The sequence below is a fragment of the Symphalangus syndactylus genome, chromosome 5, assembly GCF_028878055.3.
Source record: "Symphalangus syndactylus isolate Jambi chromosome 5, NHGRI_mSymSyn1-v2.1_pri, whole genome shotgun sequence".
NCBI lineage: Eukaryota > Metazoa > Chordata > Mammalia > Primates > Hylobatidae > Symphalangus > Symphalangus syndactylus.
Window position 1 is genome coordinate 130,340,575 of NC_072427.2, and position 24,207 is coordinate 130,364,781.

Genomic DNA, 24,207 nt, shown 5'->3' on the forward strand with positions numbered 1-24,207 from the left:
GTTGGGTAGTCTGTGTTTTTAAACTGATTTGCCAACTCATTCCTTGACATTTACATCTTGAAGTTAAGACACTATGCATTCATTTTAGAGCTTTTTTAGGAACCCTGTTGAAATGAATAAAATTTCTTATATAAAATCCACTTTCCTTGAAACCATATTAAGAATTAGCCACAAAAAAGTAACTTAATACCTGTAGGCCAACTCAGCCCCATATTGCTCTCTGGTACACAAATTCAAAAATGGGAGGTAGGTAAAGTGTGAGAAGCAATAAGAGCAGAAAACCATTAAAAACACCCAGGCTCTCTCCACTTGTCTCTAGCCAAATGTTTCAATATAGATTTGGGTCAAAACATAGCAGTTCCTCATTAACTTACTCTACTAGTTACTGCTCCATTCCTCCAACAATATTTTAAACGGAAGACTAGATGTGCAATAAATGTTGACCTAAAGATAGTTCTTATTCAACTTTAAATGCTATATCATTTATATTAGGGAGGAGCACCCAGTCTTCTGGCTAAGTTTTATTTTAGGTTGGCAAGGGAAATTTGAAGATAGGCACCATGGCTTCAGCTAATATAAGGTTGCTCCTTTCTTCTCAACTCCAAAACACAGAAATAGGAGCAAAGAATCTGTGCAGGTCTCTGTGAGCTTACATATGGTGCAGAGCTCAAATCTCAACTCATACTATGAAATGTGTCCACAAGGAAATGCACAATGTTGATTGCCTTTGGGAAGAATCTTGTATCAGAAAAGTAAATCAGATGGAAATACGTTCAATTGTAATTTTTTAATCAATTAAATCCACCAGCTAACCAATCACAGCTAACAGTTACTGAAAGTCAGGTATAATAGTGCCCTGTCAGATAGAAGAGAAATAGAACATGCTCTTGAGGGACATACAATCTAGTAGGAGAACGGAGACATACTGAAAACATTAAGGTATGATCCCTGAGAATGCTAAGTAGAGCACAGTTATAAGTGGGACAGCATTACAGGGAAGGGCAAAATCACTGCTAATGGGTATGGGGGTAGGGGTGTTCACGTAGTTAGGCTTCATGGGAAAGTGGGATTTGAGTTGGGCCTGGAAGGATGGTAAGGGCAGGAGGATATTGGCGCCCAGGGATCAGAAGGCACAGAGGTGGCCGTTAGCAAGTTGCTAAGTGGAGGAAGCCTGATAAGAAGAGGTGAGTGTTGAGGAATGCTGAGGAGTTGAGGCTGCCAAAACAGATGCTGTGGCAGGCAGCAGGGAGCCACTGAGGTCTGCGGAGCCTTGGGCACCATGACACAACTGGTATGTTGTAATGTTCTGCCCCATGCCAAGCCATATTAGAGCCTGGGACAAAAGGAAAACTCAGTAATACTAATCCTGTCTTTATTTTAAATTTTAATATTTTGTTCATCATGGTTTTTTTGCATTTTGATTTTTAAAAATATTGGATTGAAATATTACTTATTTTGATTACTGTATTTTTTGGCATCCCTTACATTTTGTGCCCAAGGCCAGGGCCTCCCTTGCCTCATCCTAGTCCCAGTCATGAGTTCTACTTCTGAAGTCCAGTGGTGGGTACATGGGTATTTATTTCATTGTTATTAATTATAGCTTACTCATGTTATAAACATTATTTGGTTAGTAAACAGCACTTAATTAAAAAAACAATTTAAAAGACATGGATTTTAAGATTAATTAGAAACTACTGAGCCTGAGAAGCATGAAAGAGAAAAGAATCCTTCATGCTGCCAAGTCGATCTCTAGGGGAGAGTAACTCCCACTGCTGCAGCGTATGCTGTGCACACAGAAGAGGGCTGCTTTGCCCAGTCCATGTGGGTGGAAGATAACTCGGGGGAGTACCAGAGGCTGCTGTCCACTTGGAGACTGGCCTTGAGCAACTCAGCTGCTGCAGCCAGAGTGCCAATGCTGCATGGCCTGAGGCAAGCCCTGGCAAATGGGCTGCCCAGGTAGGCTCGGCCCACATTAAAACAGACCCACGCAGCCCTGCTCAAGGAATGGAAGCAACAGAAGACTCCCAAACGCTATAAATGTCTCAGGGCTACGTATCCAGGAGAAAAGGAGATGTTTGATACAAGGAATATTGTTAGTACATCTTAATATGTAAAATCTGAAATTTTAAAACATGAAATCTATTGTTCATTAGTATAATGGTGATGAATGAAAGATTATTTTGATTCAGGGAAGGCAAACAGATTGCAGCAAAAATCTCAAAAAAGGCGAGGGGAAAGGTTGAAAGGGGCAGGCAGGTCCCTGCTCACGTCACCAGGGGCAGTTCTTTGTCATATGATGCGGACCTCCCAGTCAGTGGCAATGTTGAGCGAGAGCTTCTCCAGGCTCAGGGTGGATGTTTTGGCACAATACGTAAAAGCCACAGGCTGATCTTTACCATCTAAATAGCAAGACAATAAAAGAGGGAAATTGTGATGAATCTCTAGAAGGGAAAAGTCTTTTCTCCAAATCTGAAATGTTTTCTCACTGTATCATAAGACCTTATACCCCACTCCAAATTAATAGCACTTTTACCCATGAACTTCCACGAAGTTTTAGAAACGTGGAAAACTTCATTGTTTTGACCGCAAGATTGGTTGAAAAGAAACCGTAAGGAACAAATAAATTTGTCCAAGAACTTTAGGAAGCAAGGAAGGATGTAAGTCCCATCCTGCCCTTTCATAAACTCCAAACACATAAGTAGGATTCTTCAGGTCTTCAGGCAGCTATAGTTTAAACAAATATTCAGAGAAGCTATGATATTATTTCAAGCCCCAAATAAGTTTCCTTAGAAAAACTTTAAAAGTGAGCAGAAAGATCAATTCATGAAGAGAAGCGAGATGGCCTCATTTATTCTACAGACTAGTATATTTCGCCTCTACCTGAAAGCACACAGTCCAATCAGGTTCAGCATATTATGTCTGTTTGGGGACTAATCATCTCACTGCAGATGCTTCTGTTTATAAAAACAAATGGTGAGAAGAATGGACTGCTTTCTCACCAGATGAGTGGGTAGTCACAGAAGATGGCTCCTTCCTGAAGCCTAAGACCAAGATCTGCTCCACCACGCACTTGCTGGGATAATGACCCCTCTGGTCAGCAGAACTGGAATAGATACAAACAGTATTAAAAGGAGAGGGATGGGGGTTTGAAGTGGCCACCAGTTCAACATGTCCAACCTTGTGAGTTCCTCTCCCATCTGTCCCTTGAAAGCATGAACCATATAGGAGTCATATTACTAGGATGAAGAGATAATAAAAGATGATGATAAAAGACCTAGGCACGGTGGCTCACGCCTGTAATCCCAGCACTTTGGGAGGCCGAGGTGGGCAGATCACTTGAGGCCAGGAGTTCAAGACCAGCCTGGGCAACATGGCAAAATCCTGTCTCTACTAAAAATACAAAAATTAGCCAGGAGTGGTGGTGGGTGCCTGTAGTCCCAGCTACTTGGGAGGCTGAGACACGAGAATCCCCCAAACCTGGGAGGTGGAGGTTGCAGTGAGCTGAGATCGCATCACTGCACTCCAGACTGGGTGATAAAGTGAGACTCCTTCTCAAAATAATAATAATAATAAAAAAAGACGACTCGGCTGGGCATGGGGGCTCATGTCTGTAATCCCAGCACTTTGGGAGGCCAACGTGGGCGGATCACCTGAGGTCAGGAGTTCGAGACCAGCCTGCCCAACATGACGAAACCCCGTCTCTACTAAAAAAATACAAAAAATTAGCCAGGCATGGTGGTGGGCATCTGTAATCCCAGCTACTCAGGAGGCTGAGGCAGGAGAATTGCTTGAACCTGGGAGGCAGAGGTTGCAGTGAGCTGAGATCATGCCGCTGCACTCCAGCCTGGGCGACAAGAGCAAAACTCTGTCTCAAAAAAAAAAAAAAAAAAAGACGACTCTGTGTACCAAGGAACAGCTAACTAGTGGCCAAATCAGGCTCTCTTTAACAAGTTATTTGAAAAATAACTGAAGAACACAAAAGTTACAAATGTGACTTGGATATTATAATCAAATTGTAATAAATCAGATATTTAGTGAATTGGTGAATGGATGAATGAATGGAATTAGTGGGAGCTTAAATTAAGTCCTTTTTTATTTTTTAGAAAGTTGGGGGGATGGGCGCAGTGGCTCACGCCTGTAATCCCAGCACTTTGGGAGGCCGAGGTGGGCAGATCACCTGAGGTCGGGACCAGGCTGACCAACATGTAGAAACCCTGTCTCTACTAAAAATACAAAATTAGCCGGGCGTGGTGGTGCATGCCTGTAATCCCAGCTACTTGGGAGGCTGAGGCAGGAGAATCGCTTGAACCTGGGAGGCAGAGGTTGTGGCGAGCTGAGATCGTGCCATTGCACTCCAGCCTGGGCAATAAGAGTGAAATTCCATCTCAAAAGAAAAAAAAAAAAAAAAAAAGTGGGGGAAAGGAAGGTAAAGACAATAAAGGAGGATCATTCATGGTAGAGTGGTTGAAAAATACTCCAGAAATGGGTCAGGCATGGTGGCTCATACCTGTAATCCCAGCACTTTGGGAGGCTGAGGTGGGTGGATCACCTGAGGTCAGGAGTTCGAGACCAGCCTAGCTAACATGGTGAAACCCCGTCTCTACTAAAAATACAAAAATTAGCCGGGTGTGTTGGTGCATGCCTGTAGTTCCAGCTACTTGGGAGGCTGAGACAGGAGAATCACTTGAACCCAGGAGGTGGAGGTTGCAGTGAGCTGAGATCACACCACTGCACTCTAGTCTGAGCGACAGAGTGAATGAGACTCTGTCTCAAAAAAAGAAAAGAAAAGAAAAATATTCCAGAAACGGCCTTCACCATTCATTTCTTTAAATAGTACCCTAAAACATACCTGCGCATTTGAGGATGCCAAACGGATAGTGTGATTTACTTAAGAAAACAAACAGTTTCTTTAGCTGCCATTACCTATTGATCAGAACACTGGAACAGAATGAAAACTTCCTGTGCAAAAATTGCTTCTGGTGGAGGTATTGGAATGAATGGCCATCATCAAGATATAACTCACCCACTGAAGAACCCTGGAGAATGAATCACAGAGACAGAATGTGCTTATATGATAGCTTTATAGGAAAAGAATGTCAGCTCCTAAAGAGTAACAATAGAGTAAAAAGTTTGTGAAAAATTCAAGCTATATAAAGTAGTCGTATAAATACCTAACATACTCAATAGCCAATCACTCCTGAGTAGATAGTAAAACAACAGGAAAGTCACATAAGAGGAACACAAAGAGTTAGGCTTTGTTCAAAGAATTTAAACTATGAAGTATGTTCAGTGGTATAAGTGGATCCCCTGAAAATACTCCACCAGAATGTGACAACAAGGCCAAGAAAGTTCACTGAATGACAACGATGTTAAAAAAAAAATACATAATAGATGAGATCAACTACCTTTAGAAGACTCTCCACTTAGAGAATGGTATCTGGTTCCTTTTTTTAAATTTATTTTTATTTTTAGTAGGAAGACCCCTTTTACATGTCAAACAATGCCGCAGCACTCCAGGTAGCAGTTTACTATTATTGATAACGCCTGATATGCTATGGATCGCTAGTCTTCTGAATTTATTCTGGGGCCTCACATGGGTCTGGGGCCCACAGTTTGGCCCAAGAAGACATGCCAGTGAAAAAGACAGGGAAAAAAAAACCCTACAACTGAATTATTTTATAATATTGATATCAATGCAAGTAAGTATTAATATAGTAAGAGTAAGGGTTGGTGTTCGTTTGGCTCTGTACTAGATTTGAACAAATGGACAGGAGAGGAATCTGCTACAGGCCTCACTGGGCTTAAAAAATCTTCTGAAAAGGACACATCATTTCTGGATCCTCCCAGGCTTTGCCCAAGGGGGTTTTAGTTGTTGGAGCTACCTGATAAGAAATCACTGGTTGGGACTGGGATCTCTGAAATGGTGCATAGACATGGGTACCATTTTATGGGAGACTGGGTTTCAGGGCTAATCCATGTGGGAAGGCTGTCTAGGGCCCAAAAAGCATTCACTCCAGTAGTAATCAATGTCAAGTTGAAGAGCACCAACAGTCACAGTGCCCAAGAGGAACATTTCTGTCATTCCTAGATCTCAAGAGTTCCCTTAAGAACAATTCCAAGGAAGGCAGACAAGCTGAACAGTGATTCAGAAATGATTCAAACCTTGATTTCTAGATAAATGTCAGGAGCACCTATCTCACAGATGGAGCTCACCACTTTTACATAGTGTCACACACTCAAAAGGCTATCACTGTAAAGAAAGAGTAGAAACAAAACGGGTAACAGATTTACCAAATACCTTAGTGCTTAGAGCAACCCGGAGTCCATAGGAGGATTCAGTCATCCAGCCTGTGGATTTTCCTACAGTTGGCTTTATCGGTACCACACTTCCACCTCGCTGAAACACTGGAATCTGTAACACAGCAGCACGCTCAGAGAAGCAGTATTCATATAAGAAAATTTCAAGGTAGAATTTAAAAATATTTCATTTTATAAAATTCACACTCTACAAGTACGGATTTGTAGGCAAAATAAATTTTGGGGCACAGAGATGGCAAATATGGGGGTCCTGGCATTAAAAGGAAAAGAGCTCTAATGCTGAAGAATGGTCCATTTTTTAATTATTAGGGAAACTTCCCACCATTCATTGGTTTGTTATCTCTATCTGTCTTTGCTGTTTTTTCCTCTTAAGTGATGAATTCCTTTCTGCCCATCCTATAAGTGGCTTTTCCTATTTTGTATTTAAAATTTTCCTATCAGTGTAGTATATACATGCTTATTTCTAGAACCCTGCTAAAGAGTGAAGTTTTCTGTCTGTGTGAGTGGGCCCAGAAGTCTGTGTATGTGTGTATGTATAACTGATGGTGGTTTCTTGGTTTGGGCAGATGACTTTTGTCCTCACTCACTGCAACCTGTCCCCTTTTGCTCCCTGTTTCTGTGGATTACCTGGATGACTGACCCAATTCTGAGGGTAAATCTGTGAAACTGCTGCTGTTACATTAGAGACCACCAAGGGTACTTTAAGAGACCCTAACAACAGTCCCATAACTATGAGTCTTCTGGAATGGCACTCCAGGTAGCAATGCCTGGGTAGGTTTCCCGCCTCCTGTAAGGAAGGTGCCTGTGTCACAGAAGGGCTTGTGCTTTGCTCTGACTCAAGAATGAGCATGCAGGACAGTACAAGAACATACATGAAGTTGAGACTGAGGACTCAGTAGTTCAGATGTCCCACCTCTGCTTAACTTGCCTTGGCACCGAGAAGTAAAGCACTTCCATCTCCCCACACATGTTCCTCCCTCACTGGCCAATCTCTCTCTTCTTTTTTTTTTTTTTCAAAGAACAAGGCCATTAAGTTAGAGTGAAATGGGTTCTAGAATGGGAGTCCAGCCCAAGGGAATGCACCTGGGGGCTTGTCTCAGTTCTGCCACAAGTTTGCTGTGTTCCTGGACAAATAATTTAACTTCTCTGAATCTCAGGGTTTTTTACCTGTGTGAGGGATTAGAGTAGATGATTGTTAAGTTCTCTTCTAGATCTGAAAGTTGATATCTGAAACTATTTTTTTTTAAATAATGGGGTTAATATTGCTGCTGATGGTTTACAAAATAACATCAGTATCTATTTATTAATCTTCACACTACTTTGGGCCTATGGTAGTGTGGCAGTGGTTGCAATTCAGGTGTAGAAAGAAAGTTCCCTTTAGAAACTCAAGATAGCCTGGATGGACCACTTTGATTTTAACATCATCACTGATGCATTCCCCTGGGCCCAGGATTACAACTGAAAACTCCTGTTTTTTGCCTTAATCCTGTAGAATGACATTCCAGATGGCACATATGGTGACTACCATGTTTTCTGTTTTCAGTGTTTTTGTTCTTCTTAGACATGCAAATGTAAACATACGGAGAAGAGCTGTGTTTGTCTCTGATGTCTCATTCTGTGAAATCAGAGTAGATGTGATTTTTAACTCTTTTCTTCTCACATTTTACAGCTTTGATAGAATTCATATACCATACAACTCACCAATTTAAAGTATACAATTAAACAGTTTTCAGCATATTCAGAGTCAGGCAACCGTCACCACAATCAATTTTATGGCATTTTCATCACCCCAAAAAGAAACCCTGGAGCAGTTTACAGTCATTCCCCATGACTCCTTAACCCTCCTCTGCCCCAGCACTAGGCACCCCCGGACCTACCTTCTGTCTTTATGCGTATGTGCTATTGTGCAGAACACTAGCATCCTTGGTTCTTTTTACAGGGGAACACATTATGGACTGAAAGTTTGTATCTCCCTCAAATTCATATGGTGAATCCCCAAGCCTGAGATATTTGGAGATCGGGCCTTTATGGAGTTAACTAAGGTTAAAAATGTGGTCATAAGGATGGGGTCCTGAAACGATAGGAACAGTGTCCTTGTAAGAAGAGAACTGAGACAGCACCTTCTCTTTATCTCTCTCTACCATGTGTAGGCACAGCAAGAAGGTAGCAGTCTATAGGCCAGGAAAAGGTCCCTCACCAGGAACGGAATCAGCTGGCACCTTGATCTGGAACTTCCAGCCTCCAAAACCTCAAGAAAATAAGTTTGTTGGGTAAAACCACCCAGTCTGTGGTATTTTGTCATGGCAGCCCTAGCCGACCAATAGAGCACGATAGGTAAAAATAGTAGTCTGAAAATAACTTACAGTGTCCAAGGCTACTGGGATCTTTACAGTACACCCTCCTTCCCAATGAGCAAATGTCTTATAGTCATACCAGACCTAGAAAGTAATGGAGTCCAGTAAAAAAGAGTACATAAGCAACTCTGCTCACCATTTCATTAGTCAGCAAAATATCTACTTACCTGGATTTCAAATAACCAGAAAGCTAAAATAAATATAACTTAAAAAATACATTGGGTAGAAGTTAGGAAGAATATGCGCTTTTAAGAAGATCCCAAAGGACTATGGCTGATTAATTTAACTAAAAGGCCATTTGTTTTCTATTCATCCAAAAGCTACCGATTGAACAATCTACCATGTGCCCAGCACTGTGCCAGGTGCTGAATATACATGACTGAACAGAAAAGACATAGTTCCTGTCCTCATGGATCTTATAATCCATTTGGCTTATAAAAACTTAATGCTTCTAGTAGTGAAAGAGGTGATGGAGAAAAGAAAAAAACAACAACAAAGAAGACAAGCACTTTGCAGGCAAATCAATTACAAAAGAGGCAGGAGAAACGGAAGCATCAGAGAAGGAAACATATCTGGGAAGACAACAAATGGAAACTTGAATTACTATTATAGTATCTTTTTTTTTTTTAAACAAAGCACAATTCAAGGATAAGGTTGCTATCTATCAAGGGGGTTTAGTTGCTGAAGTACCAATAAGGTCTCTAAAGTAATTTGATGGGATAAATTCTTAAGGTATCATCAGAAGCAGAATGAAAACAAACATCTTTTTCTTTCTTCTAGCTCAGTACACTTTCTGGCAGCCCTGGAGTCTATTTTGCAAGTTCACCTCCAGGGATTACCACATCCTTTATACGGCAAGTTTGTGAAGCAAGAGAAACAATCACAGAACAGTCCAGGAAATAGTGCTGAAGGAACATAATACACACTCACAACGATGTGTTTGGAATGATGACAGATCACGAATAAAACTCTTGACTAAGTCGGAAAGGGAGCCAGTTCCTCTTAATGGGAACCCACCACTTTTGCTGGAATCAACTTGAGAAATTCTCAGCAAAAATATCTGGCAGGGCATTTATTCAGCAATTGTTGCATTTAACCTTTTCGTCTGGTTTCTACTTGGCAGGGGAACCTTAGTAAAGAGCCCTCATCTTCAGAACTCCAAATAACTGGAGAAACCAAGAGGACAGACCATAGTTTATGAACATTCTGGAGAGAAGCCTGGTTATTGTTCTGTCAATAATGACAAGCATAGTAGGTGGAACCATCGCCCCTCAAAAAGATGTATTCACGTCACAATCCCTGGAAGGAATGAATATTACCTTCTATGGTCACAGGTTTGATTAAGTTAAAGATCCTGAGACAAGGAGATTATCCCAGATTATTCAGGTGGGCCTTCAATGTGACCACAAGTGTCCTTGTAAGAGACAGAGACACACAGAGGAAAAGGCAACGTGAAGATAGGTGAGACTGCAGTGACATGGCTACAAACCAAGGAAGCCCAGGGTTGCTGGCAACCTCCAGAAGCTAAGAGGGAGGCATGAACAGATTCTCCCTCAGGGCCTCCAGAAGAAACCAACCCTGACGACACCCTGATTTCAGACTTCAAGCCTCCAGAATTGTGAGAGAATAAAGTTTTGTTGTTTTAAGCCACTAGGTTTGTGGTAATTTGTTACAGAAGCCTCAAGAAACTAAAAGAACAACCAAACATGTAAAGCTATGTTGAGGGAGAGCATGGCGCTGGATGTGGTTTCATGGGGTTGCCAGCCCAGCACCTGACAGTACTGAGCAGCCAGCGTGGCCTGGCTCAGCTACCTTGCCACTTGCCTTGACAGTCCATGACTATGTGGCCTGGCAGTCCCATGCCAGCTCCATACCTGCATGGCTCTTCCCCTGCCTGCTGAACCGTGTGGCATGCTCCAGTGCTCAAGGATGCTCTCTAAGGTCTGTCTCCTTCCTGCTCTCCCTTCCACACCCTCCTCCCTTAGTCTGGTGACCTGAGTTTTGCTCCAGCTCTTCTCCTGGCCCCTCTGGATTTATCTGTGGCCTGTCTTTGGAGGCTGCTCTTATTACCCATGGCTCTCTGCCTGCAGACCGCCGGTATTCCCTCCTCTCCCCTGTGCCCTGCCTGGGTTCAGTGCCCTGGGCTCCAGCAGGTCTAGGATGATATTTTATACCTGAGACAGTAATTAGTAACAATAACTAATAAAAGAGCAGAGGAATTTGGGAGGGGAGTCACTATTTTTACTTTTTACCCACTTCAGAGAGTGTATTGAGACCAGCTTTTGGTACCAAAAACTCAGGATTCGGATAGAGCCAGACCAAAAAGCAAAGTCACTTTATATCTGCTTTCCCCCAGAGTTTGATACCTCATAGCAGACTGAAGATTTCTTCCTACCCCAAGCCTCGGTGTGTTTATCAGGACTCACTTTTACTAGTCAAAGTGTGAAGATTAAAAATCATTCTGATCCTCCTTGGAATCCTCACCAATTCATCTTTCTCCCTCCTCTCTTCCATTAAGTTTCTTGACCTCTGAGGACAGTGGTCATGACTTATTAAAATCATTACTTGCTATAGTCATCTGGAGTGTGTTCACAAACACATGATGAAGAAATCTCTTTCCTAAAAGAAGGGATGAGAGATATGAGACATATCAGATATGTGGCTGTTTGTTATTACTCTTACCTCATTTGATCCTGGAAGAAACACATCAACTGTGGTGGCTTTTGGTTCTGTGACTGGATGAACCAATAATGCATTCCCTAAGTAATGGAGAGGAAATAAAGTTGAGTATCATTATAAGAGGTCTAAAAATCTCCTTTCTCTTTAACTGAGTGCTAGCTATCATGGTGTTACAGACCTCCCAGCTGTGAACTTCGGAGAGGCAGAGACTGAGTTGAACCAATGATTCGTCAGAGAGATGCACTAATAGAAAGAGGGCAGGCGCTCAAAGAGGTGAGCTCAAAAAGGTCATCACCTGTCATTAATGCACTCTGGGTATACTGAGATTATAGGAAGGGACTCTAACACAGTCCATCGGTCTCATTTTGTGTCTAACTGCTAGTGTGTCAGTAGTCAAAGCACCCCCATTGCTCCTTTCCAAGTGCTTCACTGTTTGCTGTCAGTGACACTGATGATGGGGAGCCCACAACTATTATCCAGAAGTGTGGTCAGTGTGGGTGCTCGGAACCTCTTGCTTGGAGTTATCATCAAAGATGCTGCAGTTTTCTTTTTCTTTTTTTTTGTTTTCTTAGAGACAGGAGACAGGGTCTCACTCTGTTCCCCAAGTGGGAGTGCAGCAGTGCAATCACAGCTTACTGCAACCTCTAACTACTGGGCTCATGTAATCCTCCAGCCTCAGCCTCTGAGTAGCTAGGATGACAGGCACATACCCACCGTGCCCAGCTAATTTTTAAAATTTTTGTAGAGACAGAGTCTTGCTATATTGCCCAGGCTAATCTCAAACTCCTCAATTTAAGCGATCTCATACTCGGCCTCCCACAGTGTTGGGATTACAGGTATGAGCCACCATGCCTGGCCTCTAGTTTTCTTAAAGGCAATCTGGATTATTAAATTTGCTTTGACCTTGGCACAACACGTATGTAAAATTCACCCACTTACTACTTTGCTCTTTTATTCAATAAATACTTATTTTGAGTGCCTACAGCATGCTGGGCACCATGCTAGGCTCTGGGGATATAGTGGCCAATAAGACAAGCGTGGCTCCTGACCTCACGGAGTTTACAGTTAGTGAAAACAAATATTAAAAAATAATTACAAATTAATTAGAATTAAAACAAATACCAAAAGAGGCAAAATTACAAAATGGAATGAAAGTTACATAATAAGAGGGGCTGATTTTTACTAGGTAGAATAAGGTATAAGGAAACAAGGAGTGGTCAGGGAAGTTTCTCCAAGGCAGTGACTATTAAACTGAGACCTAATGATGAGTGGAGACTTAAAGAACTCAGAAATGGGGCTGGGCATGGTGGCTCACACCTGTAATCCCAGCACTTTGGAAGGCCGAGGCGGGTGGATCACCTGAGGTCAGGAGTTCGAGATTAGCCTGGGCAGCAAGACAAAACCCCATCTCTACTAAAAACAGAAAAAATTAGCCAGGCATAGTGGCGCACGCCTGTGATCCCAGCTACTCGGGAGGCTGAAGTGGGAGGATTGCTTGAGCCCCGGAGGCAGAGGTTGCAGTGAGCCAAGATTACACCACTGCACTCCAGCCTGGGTGACGGAGTGAGGCTCCATCTCAAAAAAAAAAAAAAAATAGAACTCAGAAATGAGATTCACCCTTTGGGGAACAGTATATTTAGCCTGGCTCCTTGAGCCCTGCTACTAAGCTGATAAAATTCTATGTTCTGGATTTGATAGTTAATCTTTGTCAAAGAAGAGGTCAACCAAAGAAAAATTCTATTATTGCATATGAAATAAGCTCTTCTGGTCTTTTTACTATCACCACCTGGGCTGTTTTTTAGTACTTCCCTTCCCCGAAGTGATCTCACAGGATTAGAGGAGTGAACCCAGAACAAGAATCCTAAATGACATCCACAAATAAGTCAGCAAGAACAATACTATGAGAAATGCTACATCACAACAGAATGGAGGTATGATCCTACTAATAATGCATTAGAAATTTTAGGCCGGACGCAGTGGCTCAAGCCTGTAATCCCAGCACTTTGGGAGGCCGAGGTGAGTGGATCATGAGGTCAGGAGATCGAGACCATCCTGGCTAACACGGTGAAACCCCGTCTCTACTAAAAATACAAAAAATTAGCTGGGTGTGGTGGCGGGCGCCTGTAATCCCAGCTACTCGGGAGGCTGAGGCAGCAGAATGGCGTGAACCCGGAAGGCGGAGCTTGCAGTGAGCCGAGATCATGCCACTGCACTCCAGCCTGGGGGACAGAGAAAGACTCTGTCTCAAAAAAAAAAAAAAGAAATTTTGGTGAAGGAATTTCCTATATTTTTATTTATTTTTTGTCTTTCTTGGAATTAGGAACTTTTTTTATTGCTCTTTTATTAGAAAATATAATAAAAACATATTTACACTTTTTATAATGACTGTAATCAATCAAGAAATGCTTGGCCAGGCCCACTGGCTCACGCCTGTAATCCCAGCACTTTGGGAGGCTGAGGTGGGTGGATCATGAGGTCAGGAGTTCAAGATCAGCCTGGCCAAGATGATGAAACCCTGTCTCTACTAAAAATACAAAAATTAGCCGGGCTTGGTGGCGGGCACATATAATCCCAGCTGCTCAGGAGGCTGAGGCAGAGAATTTCTTGAGACCGGGAGGCGGAGGTTGCAGTGAGCCGAGATCGCATCACTGCACTCCAGCCTGGGTGACAGAGTGAGACTCCGTCTCAAAAAAAAAAAAACAGAAATGCTCACCCAGCATGTATTCATCTTCCATATGAAAAGTCTTTAGTTCATCAGGGAACTCTACCCACAGAGGCCTGAGGAAAGAAAAAAACTGTTTTAACATTATAGACATCTTATTGCCATCAATCACTTATATTTTTAGTTTTGTTTTTAGATGGATCTCGCTCTGTTGCCCAGGCTGGAATGCAGCCTGGGTTCAACCGATTCTCCTGCCTCGGTCTCCCAAGTAGCTGGGGTTACAGGCACACACTACCACGCCCAGCTAATTTTTGTATTTTTAGAGACAGGGTTTCACCATATTGGTCAGGCTGGTCTCAAACTCCTGACCTCAGATGATCCTCCCACCTCAGCCTCCCAAAGTGCTGGGATTACAGGTGTGAGACACCACCCTTGGCCTATTTCCAGTTTTATAACTATTCAAAGGAAATGGGAACGTGCCAAAGAGCCAAGACTCTTTTTCATATGATTCAAGCCTAAGCCTGGGAAAATAAGTTATTCTTCATGAGAAGATATTTATAGGTTAAATACTGAATGAATTTTATTACAAAGTCACTTCCTTTTTCTTTGAAATATCTCTATTCTGTCTCCTATCAAATATTCACACTTTAGTCAGAAAGCAGTAGAGGATCTAGTTTTTATCTTCTGTGTCCCCAACAGCCAGCACCCTGTTCACCGCTGCTGCTCAATAAGCCTATTGAAACTTGATTAAACATGTAGCTTTTCTTCACCTTCCTCTTGAAATCACTGTAATTACTGCATTCTTTAATCACTGAGATCTTCTATTACAGATTGGTTGCTGGAGTCCCTGAATGGATGAAGCTTTTTTACCTCATGACAGGTTGGGAAGCCACATGTGCATGGTAGAACAGAGAATACCAGTAAGGCAGGAGGCCATAGCGCTCTCTGATGGCTTCTCGGATGAGCCGGGTGTGTTCCTCCCCAAAAAGCCAGGGCTCCCGTCGCTTGGTGTTCATGGTGGCATGCCCACGGAAGAAGGGCTGGTAGGCTCCGGCCTGGTACCAACGCACTAGCAGCTCTGTCTCTGGATTCCCAATGAACCCGCCTATGTCAGCTGGAAGCAAAAGAAGGCCAAGTGAGGCAACCAAGCTTTGAATAAATGATGCACACAGGGAAATTAAGGTCTTGAAGACCGACAGGAGAAAAGCACAGTATATGCAGTCCAAATGACAGGATAAAGCCGTGGCCTCAAACAGGTGACCCCTTACTACATAATTCAGCCTGTTTGGGGATCTGACAATGGGCTCTTAGAATATTACTTTCTTGTCAAAAGGTCAGAGGCTTTATTTCGAGATTAATATTCCTGTATGTTCCCCAAACCAGATAACCCAGACACTGAAAAACGTCTGCCTGATTAAATAACTGTGTGTGTGTGTGTGTGTGTGTGTGTGTGTGTGTGTGTGTGTTGGAGGGGGATGGTTGGCAACTGATTTCCTTTGGAAGCAAGAGCTGAACTAAGATAAAAACAGAAAGAACTGAAGAGAAGCAGATAATCAGAAGTAGAGGTTCTGATTATCAGAATAGAATTCCATGCTGGGCCATTGAGTGGTATATACATATTCCTTGTATTGTACATGGACCAATGCAATAAAAACACGTGCATCAAAAGAATATTAATTTGCTTCTACTCCTACAGGAAACAAGGAGCAGCTGGAACTGCAGTCATCTTGAGCCCCTTCCACATTGAGATCTCTCATCTACAGATAATTCTTAGGATGCAGGGAAGATAGTCCATCGGAAAATCTTATTTTAACTAAATTTATCTTTCTCAAAAGCATATCTTTTTGTTTTAGTACAGTTAAAATATGCCACAGAATTTTAAATCTGCCGAGTAAAAAGAATTTCTGTAAGACTGACTTTCTGATCTGCTAAATTCCTTGTAGTTCTATTTTTCTCACTTTCAAGAAGAAAAGATAGCTGTCAGGAAGAGAAACTTAGTTATCAAGAACGTCTAGGAAGGAAGTGATAAGAAAATGGCTCTGGCTCCCTTTCTGACAACTTGATTTCATGTCCTCAACACAGACCAGACAGAAATAGCTCTGAGGCATGCCTTTCACTCTCCTCTCTAACCTGCTCGTCTTCGCTTTCTCACATTTTCTCTTTCCCACATTTATGTCTGCCCACAACAGCTAATGAGAAGGGATTTGTATCCAGCTTTGATGAAAACACCCTCATTTTTTATTTCCTTGCACTTCAAGCCTCAAAGTACTCATCTTACCTCCACAAAAAGAGATCCCAGTAATGCTGAGAGTGAGTAACATTGGGATAGAAATTTTCAAGTTGCTCCATTCTGCTGTGTTGTCGCCTGTCCACACGGCACCTTTGGTCACCAGCAACAATGTATTAAAATCACAAATCAACCTATGCGTTCAATTTCCTATGTAGATTCCTTATTTGTAAAAGACAACTTAATGAAAAGGAAAACCGATTTCTTGCCTTAAAATAAATTCTAACTTTCTACAATGAAAAGTATCAATTTTCTAATGTGAAAAGTTATTAAAATCTACAAAACAAGCATTCTAGGAAAATATTCTGAAATTGCACTTATTTTTGAAGTATAATTTAGGTCTGATAGAGGAGGAACCCTTTGAAAAATCAACTTTAAGATATAATTTGCATATAATACATGTGGTTTTTTTTTTTTTTTTAGATGGAGTCATGTTCTCACTTGCCCAGGCTGGAGTGTAGTGCCGCGATCTCGGCTAACTGCAACCTCTGCCTCCTGGGGTTCAAGTGAGTCTCCTGCCTCAGCCTCTCAAGTAGGTGGGATTACAAGTGTGCATCATCACACCTGGCTAAATTTTGTATTTTTAGCAGAGAGGGGTTTCACCATGTTGGCCAGGCTGGTCTCGAACTCCTAGCCTCAAGTGATCCACCTGCCTTGGCTTCCCAAAGTGCTGAAATTACAGGCGTGAGCCACCATGCCCAGCCTCTTCATGTATCTTCTTTTGTAAAGTGTCTACAGAAATCTTTTGCTCATTAAAAAAAAACATTTAAGTTCAGGGGTACATGCACAGGTGTGTTATGTCAGTAAACTCGAGTGTCACAGGAGTTTGTTGTACAGATTACTTTGTCATTTTGTCACCCTGATGTTAAGCCTAATACCCATTAGTTATTTTTCCTGATCCTCTTCCCCTTCCCACCCTCTATTCTCAGGTAGGCCCCAGTGTCTGTTGTTCCCCTCTATGTGTCTATTTGTTCTCATCATTTAGCTCCCACTCCTAAGTGAGAACATGTGGTATTTGGTTTTCTGTTTCTGCATTAGTTTGCTAAGGATAATGGCCTCCAACTCCATCCATGTTCCTGCAAAGGGCATGATCTCATTCATATATATATATATATATATATAAATTTAATAAAAAAGAAAAATCAAAGACCAGATCACAGGCAAGGTATCTCATTCTTTTTTATGGCTGCATAGTATTCCATGGTGTATATGTACCACATTTTCTTTATCCAGTTTACCACTGATAGGCATTTAAGTTTATTCCATGTCTTTGCTATTGTGAACAGTGCTGCAGTAAACATACACGTGCATGTGTCTTTATGACAGAATGATTTGTATTCCTTTGGGTGTATATCTAGTAATGGGATTGCTGGGTCAAATGGTAGTTCTGTTTTTAGTTATTTGAGGAAACATCACATTGCTTTCCACAATGGTTGAATTATTTTACACTCCTACCAGCAGTGTATAAGCATTCTCCTTTCTCTGCAACCTTGCCAAGCATGTTACCTTTTCACTTTTTAATAATAGCCATTCTGAATGGTGTGAGGTGGTATTTCATTGTGGTTTTGATACGCTTTTTTCTATTGATCAGTGATGTTGGTCTTTTTTTCCTATGCTTGTTGGCCACATGTATGTCTTCTTTTGAAAAGTGTCTGTTCATGTTCTTTGCCCACTTTTTAATGGGGCTGTTTGTTTTTTCTCATATATTTTCTTAAGTTCCTTATAGATGCTGGATATTAGACCTTTGTAAGATGCATACTTTGTAAATATTTTCTCCCATTGTCTGTTGACTCTATTGATAGTTTCTTTTGCTGTGCAGAAGCTCTTTAGTTTAATTAGATCCCGTTTGTCAATTTTGCTTTTGTTGCAATTGTTTTTGGTGTCCTCATCATGAAATCTTTGCCTATTCCCATGTCCAAAATAGTAATGCCTAGGTTGTCTTCCAGGGTCTTTATATAGTTTCGGGTTTTACTTTTAAGTCTTTAATCCATCGTGAGTTAATTTTGTATAAGGTATATGAAAGGAGTCCAGTTTCAATCTTCTGCATATGGCTTGCCAGTTGTCCCACCACCACTTATTGAATAGGGAGTCCTTTCCCCATTGCTTGTTTTTGTCAGCTTTGTCAAAGATCAGATGGTTGTGGGTGTGCAACCTTATTTCTGGGCTCTCTATTCTGTTCCGTTGGTCTACATGCCTGTTTTTGTGCCAGTATCATGTTGTTTTGGTTACTGCAGCCTTGTAGTAGTTGGAGGTTGGGTAGCATATTGTCTCCTGCTTTGTTCTTTTTGCTTAGGACTGCCTTGGCTATTCAGGCTCTTTTTTTTTTTGGTTCCATATGAATTTTAAAATAGTTTTTTCTAGTTTTGTGAAGAATGTCATTGGTAGTTTGACAGGAATAGCATTGAATCTATAAATTGCTTTGGGCAGTATGGCCATTTCAACAATATTGATTTTTCCTATCCATGAGCATGGAATGTTTTTCCATTTGCTTGTGTCATCTCTGATTTCTTTGAGCAGTGTTTTGTAGATCTCATTGTAGAGATCTTTCACCTCGCTGGTTAGCTGTATTCCTAGGTATTTTCTTCTTTTTGAGGCAATTGTGAATGGGACTATGCTCCTGATTTGGCTCTAGGCTTGACTGTTGTTGGTGTATAGAAATGCTAATGATTTTTATATGTTGATTTTGTATCCTGAGACTTTGCTGAAGTTGTTTATTAGCTTAAGGAGCTTTTGGGCTGAGACTGTGGGGTTTTCCAGACACAGAGTCATGTCATCTGCAAATAGGAATAGTTGACTTCCTCTCTTTCTATCTGGATGCGCTTTCTTTCTTTCTCTTGCCTGACTGCTCTGGCCAGGACTTCTTCCAATACCATTTTGAACAGGAGTGGTGAGAGAGGGCATCCTTGTATTGTGCCAGTTTTCAAGGGGAATGCTTCCAGCTTTTGCTCATTTAGTATGATGTGGGCTGTGGATTTGTCAAATATGCCTCTTATTATTTTGAGGTAAGTTCCTTCAGTACCTAGTTTGCTGAGAGTTTTTAACAAGAAGGGATGGTGAATTTTATTGAAAGCTTTTTCTGCATCTATTGAGATGATCATGTGGTTTTTGTCTTTAGTTCTGTTTATGTGATGAATCACATTTATTGACTTGGGTATGTTAAACCAACTTTGCATTCCAATGATAAAGCCTTCTTGATCATGGTGGATAAGCTTTTTGATGTGCTGCTGAATTCAGTCTGCCAGTATTTTGTTGAGGATTTTTGCATCAATGTTCATCGAAGACACTGGCTTGAAATTTTCTTTTTGTGTCTCTGCCAGGTTTTGGCATCAGGATGATGCTGGCATCATAGAATGAGTTACGGAGGAGTCCCTCCTCCTCAATTTTTTGAAATATTGTCAGTAGAAATGGTATCAGCTCTCCTTTGTACCTCTGGCAGAATTGGGCTGTGAATCTGTCTGGTCCTGGGCTATTTTTGATTGGTAGGTTTTTTACTACTGATTCAATTTTGGAGCTTGTTATTGGTCTTTTCAGGGATTCAATTTCTTCTTGGTTCAGTCTTAGGAGGGTATATGTGTCCAGGAATTTATCCACTTCTCCTAGATTTTCTCCTTTGTAATTTCTAACTGTGTTTATTTGGATCGTCTCTCTTCTTTATTAGTCTAGCTAGCAGTCTATCTATTTTATTTTATTTTTCAGAAAACCAACTCTTAAAGTAGGTTGTCTTTCTTATTATTATTGAGTAGTAAAAGTTCTTTATATATTCTGGATACAAGTATTTTGGCAGATATATCTGTATATGTATATTTCAAATATTTTTTTCCTCAGTCTGTGGCTTCCCATTTCATTTTCTTACCAATGTCTTTGAAAGGGCAGACATTTTTAAATTTTGATGAAGTCTAATTTGTCATTTTTTTCTTTTATGATTCATGCTTTTTGTGTCCTAAGAAATTTTTGTCTATTTCAAAGCCATAAAGATTTTCTACTGGCCAGGTGCAGTGGCTCACGCCTGTAATCCCAGCACTTTGGGAAGCCAAGGAGGGCAGATCACTTGAGGTCAAGAGTTTAAGACCGGACTGCCCAACACGGTGAAACCCTGTCTCTACTAAAAATGCAAAAGTTAGCCAGGTGTGGTGGTGGGCACCTGTAATCCCAGCTACTCAGGAGGCTGAGGCAGGAGAATCACTTGAACCCGGGAAGTGGAGGTTGCAGTGATCCGAGATGACACCACTGCAGTCCAGGCTGGGCAACAGAGTGAGACTCCATCTCAAAAAAAAAAAAAAAAAAAAAAAGATTTCATTCTGTTTTTTTCCAGAAGTTAGATTGTATTTTTAGCTTTTAAAATAAGTTAATTTTTTAGTTTAATTTTGAATATGGTATGAGGTAGGGGTGTAGTTTCATTTTTTCCCCACACAGATATCCAGTTGTTTCAGAACCATTTACTGAAAAAAAATTATAATTTCTCCATTGAATTGCCTTGGAAACTTTGTTGCAAAAACAGTTGATCACATATGTGTTGGATACTCTGGATTCTCTACTCTGTTCCATTGATCTACGTACCTATTTCCTCCCACCTCCACCACCCCCTGCTCCCAAAGAAAACTCTAAAAAATTTGAGAGAAGTGTTACAGGCCATAAAGGGGAGACATAATAACAGTAGCAATAACAATAATTAACATTTATTTAACCCATACTGAGCCAGGTGTTATGCTGAATAGTTTGCTGGTATTATCCTACTTAATAATCACAACAATCCTATCAGATAAACACTATTATAAACTCAATTTTACAGATGAGGGAAGTATAGCAAACAATGGATACATAATCTACCCAGAGTTACACAGTTATTAAGTGGTAGAGGCAGGATCTGAGCCCAGGCACTCTGATGCCTAAGCCAGTGTTCTTGTTCTTATTTACTGAAGAGTTGCTAAGAGTTTGTGATGACAGATTATATACCACCAAAGACAGCCATAAAAGGGAAAGTCTTATTTTACCAAATATATACTACTCCTGAAGCATTTTTGTCTATCTTCTACCAAAATAGTTTTGGTAGCTATTTTTGTTTTAATCTTTCATAGAAATTTTAGGCTGCCCTATGGCCAGGAAAAAAAAATTTTTATTTTTATTTTTTTTTGAGATGGAGTTTCACTCTGTGGCCCAGGCTGGAGTGCAGTGGTGCAATCTTGGCTCACTGCAACCTCCACCTCCCCGTTTCAAGAAATTCTCCTGCCTCAGCCTCCTGAATAGCTGGGACTACAGGCACGTGCCCCTATGCCTGACTCATTTTTGTATTTTTAGTACAGACAGGGTTTCACCATGTTGGCCAGGCTGGTCTCAAACTCCTAACCTCAAGTGATCTGCCCACCTGCCTCAGAAAAGTGCTGGGATTACAGACATAAGCCACTGCTCCTGACCAAAAAAAATACTTTTTTTTTTTTTTTTTTTTTTTTTGAGACAGAGTTTTGCTCTTGTTGCCCAGGCTGGAGCGCAATGGCGCGATCTCTGTTCACTGCAACCTCTGCCTCCCAGGTTCAAGTGATTCTCCTGCCTCAGCCTCCCTCGTAGCTGGGATTACAGGTGTGCGCTACCATGCCCAGCTATTTTTTTGTTTGTTTGTTTGTTTGTTTTTTAGCAGAGACAGGGTTTCATCATGTTGATTAGGCTAGTCGCAAACTCCTGACCTCAGGTGATCCACCCGCCTCGGCCTCCCAAAGTTCTGGGATTACAGGCGTGAGCCACTGCGCCTGGCCCAAAAGAAATATTTTCCAGGGATTGTTCTTTTAAAAAAGTATTCTAATTTCCTCTTGACTTCAAGCGAGATATGTACGTATCTACATAATGATTTTGAAATCCATATGGAGACATTCTTATCAAGAAAGAAAGCTCACGTAAACATGCAGATATTTTCATGTCTCATACCATTGTTTAGTCAGAAGTTCTCTATGGCTATTGATTGCCGCATATGACTTAACAAAGTAGTGTTTCCTGTAATGTCTTGCTACACAATGAAGCAAAGCTGATAGCTTCACACACAGTACTGCAGGCTAAGCAATGGACCAACATAAGAGATCAACAATAACCTAACATTCAAATATTCTGTTATCTTTTTTTAACTGTTGCTGGTAAATGTTTTCATTAAAAATACTTTTTTTGTGATTAAAAATGATACTTGTAGACAATTTGTAAAATAAAGTTAGATAAAAGAAAAAAATGAAAATCACTCAAAATCACCAAGGCATTACATTGTCTTATATTTAATTGTCTGCCTATCTATCTACCTATTTACTTAAATTACTATCTTCCCTTAATCTTTTATAAAATTGAGATAATAAGAAATAAGACTTGATGTTTGATAGATCAATAAGGTGACTATAGTTAGCCTTGATTGTGCATTTTTAAAAAGCTAAAAGAGAATAATTTAAATGTTCCAAGCATAAAGAAAAGATACATATTTAACGTGATAGATATCCCAATTACTCTGATTTGATTATATGAACGTATCAAATTATCACACATATCCTGAAAATATGTACATCTAATACATATCAATACAAAATTAGGTTAATATTATAAACACTTAGGCGTTCCTTTTTTTAATTTATCATTATCACAAACATTTTCTCATACAATTAAAGCTACCATTTAAAATAGCCTTATGAAAATAAAAAAAAGAAAAAAAATTTTTTAAACATAAATAGCCTTACGATAATCTATCATGTTGCTATACCATACTTTTATAACTATTCCCTTATTGTTATGTATTTAGATTTTCTTTCTTACTTTTGTTTCAAGGACTACTGCTGTGTTGAATACCTCTGTACATGAATCTTTGCCTGAGACTGTAATATTTTGGTCCTTTCCAGAATGCTACAGGGCCTGGTTTCCAGGGGTGGAGTGGGAGGCTTAATAATGTCCACAGTATAGTAAGGGCTGGATTCTTTAAACTAGGATCTAAGCTCTCTGTTGTTTATGCAAGGCCAGGGGACTTAAAATAGCCTTCCTGCCATAGGGTGGTTAAGTTGAACCAGATCTGCATTAGCTGGTAAACTGCATCCAGTTATAGATGACCCTGACCACACGCAACAGCCAGGTCTATTTTAAGCCACATTGCTAAGTGGAACAGTTGGTTAACGGAATGTGTTAGAGGTGTATCTCCCTGGCTTTGATAAATCAAAGAGACAGGATCAAAGATGACTATCCCAGCAAACTGAATACTTAGAAGTTACTCTCCCAACAACGAAGTGGCCATTTCTTCAGCGGGAAACAAGTACAAATGACTAAAATTTGTTTATTCTGTCTTACAGGACAAAATCCATACTTTAGGGCATACCACTGTCTACAATCAAAGGCCTGACCAATGGCTATTGAAAAGGAAGGCATCAGCTGAGTGTGGTGGCTCACACCTGTAATCCCAACACTTTGGGAGGCCAAGGTGGGCAGATTGCTTGAGTCCAGGAGTTCGAGACTAGCCTGGGCAACGTGGTGAAACCCTGTCTCTGCCAAAAAATACATACACATATATAAATCAGCTGGGCGTGGTGGTGTGCACCTGTAATCCCAGCTACTCATGAGGCTTAGGTGGGAGGATTGCTTGAGCCCAGGTGGTCAGTGCTGCAGTGAGTCATGACTGTGCCACTGCACTCCAGCCTGGGTGACAAAACGAGACTCTGTCTCAAACAAACAAATGAAAAAAAAAAAAAGGAAAAGGAAGGCATCAACACAGTAACACCACATTCTATAAATGGTTAAAAAAAAAGTTGCTAATGTGTTTTTAAGTCTGATATGAGCCATTCCTTACCATACTTTTGTGATCCAGCAAAGAAAGAACGTGTAAGAACAAAGGGTCTCTCCTTCCCTTTAGATCGTTGTATCAGTCCTTCTGCAGTAGCCATTTGCTATATCACCAAACA

The 24,207-nt window shown here is 40.9% G+C and overlaps 1 protein-coding gene across 10 annotated transcripts in view; it reads right to left on the bottom strand.

Moving 5' to 3' along the window:
- GANC (glucosidase alpha, neutral C) overlaps positions 1 to 24,207 on the bottom strand; it is an 85,760-nt gene continuing 61,553 nt past the window's right edge. For 5 of the 10 annotated variants that reach the window (XM_055278863.2, XM_055278861.2, XM_063639558.1 and 2 more), the window contains exons 16-25: positions 24,096 to 24,192; positions 16,292 to 16,393; positions 14,884 to 15,127; positions 14,065 to 14,129; positions 11,355 to 11,431; positions 8,682 to 8,756; positions 6,299 to 6,412; positions 4,924 to 5,036; positions 3,000 to 3,103; positions 769 to 2,399 (exon numbers count right to left, since the gene is read on the bottom strand). In XM_055278863.2, the coding sequence (XP_055134838.1) occupies positions 2,290 to 2,399; positions 3,000 to 3,103; positions 4,924 to 5,036; positions 6,299 to 6,412; positions 8,682 to 8,756; positions 11,355 to 11,431; positions 14,065 to 14,129; positions 14,884 to 15,127; positions 16,292 to 16,393; positions 24,096 to 24,192 (1,101 nt within the window). In that variant the 3' untranslated portion in view covers positions 769 to 2,289. Of the gene's footprint in view, positions 105 to 768; positions 2,400 to 2,999; positions 3,104 to 4,923; positions 5,037 to 6,298; positions 6,413 to 8,195; positions 8,390 to 8,681; positions 8,757 to 11,354; positions 11,432 to 14,064; positions 14,130 to 14,883; positions 15,128 to 16,291; positions 16,394 to 24,095; positions 24,193 to 24,207 lie in introns of those variants that run through there. The other 5 variants (XM_063639559.1, XM_063639560.1, XM_063639561.1 and 2 more) reach the window with 3 other exon arrangements.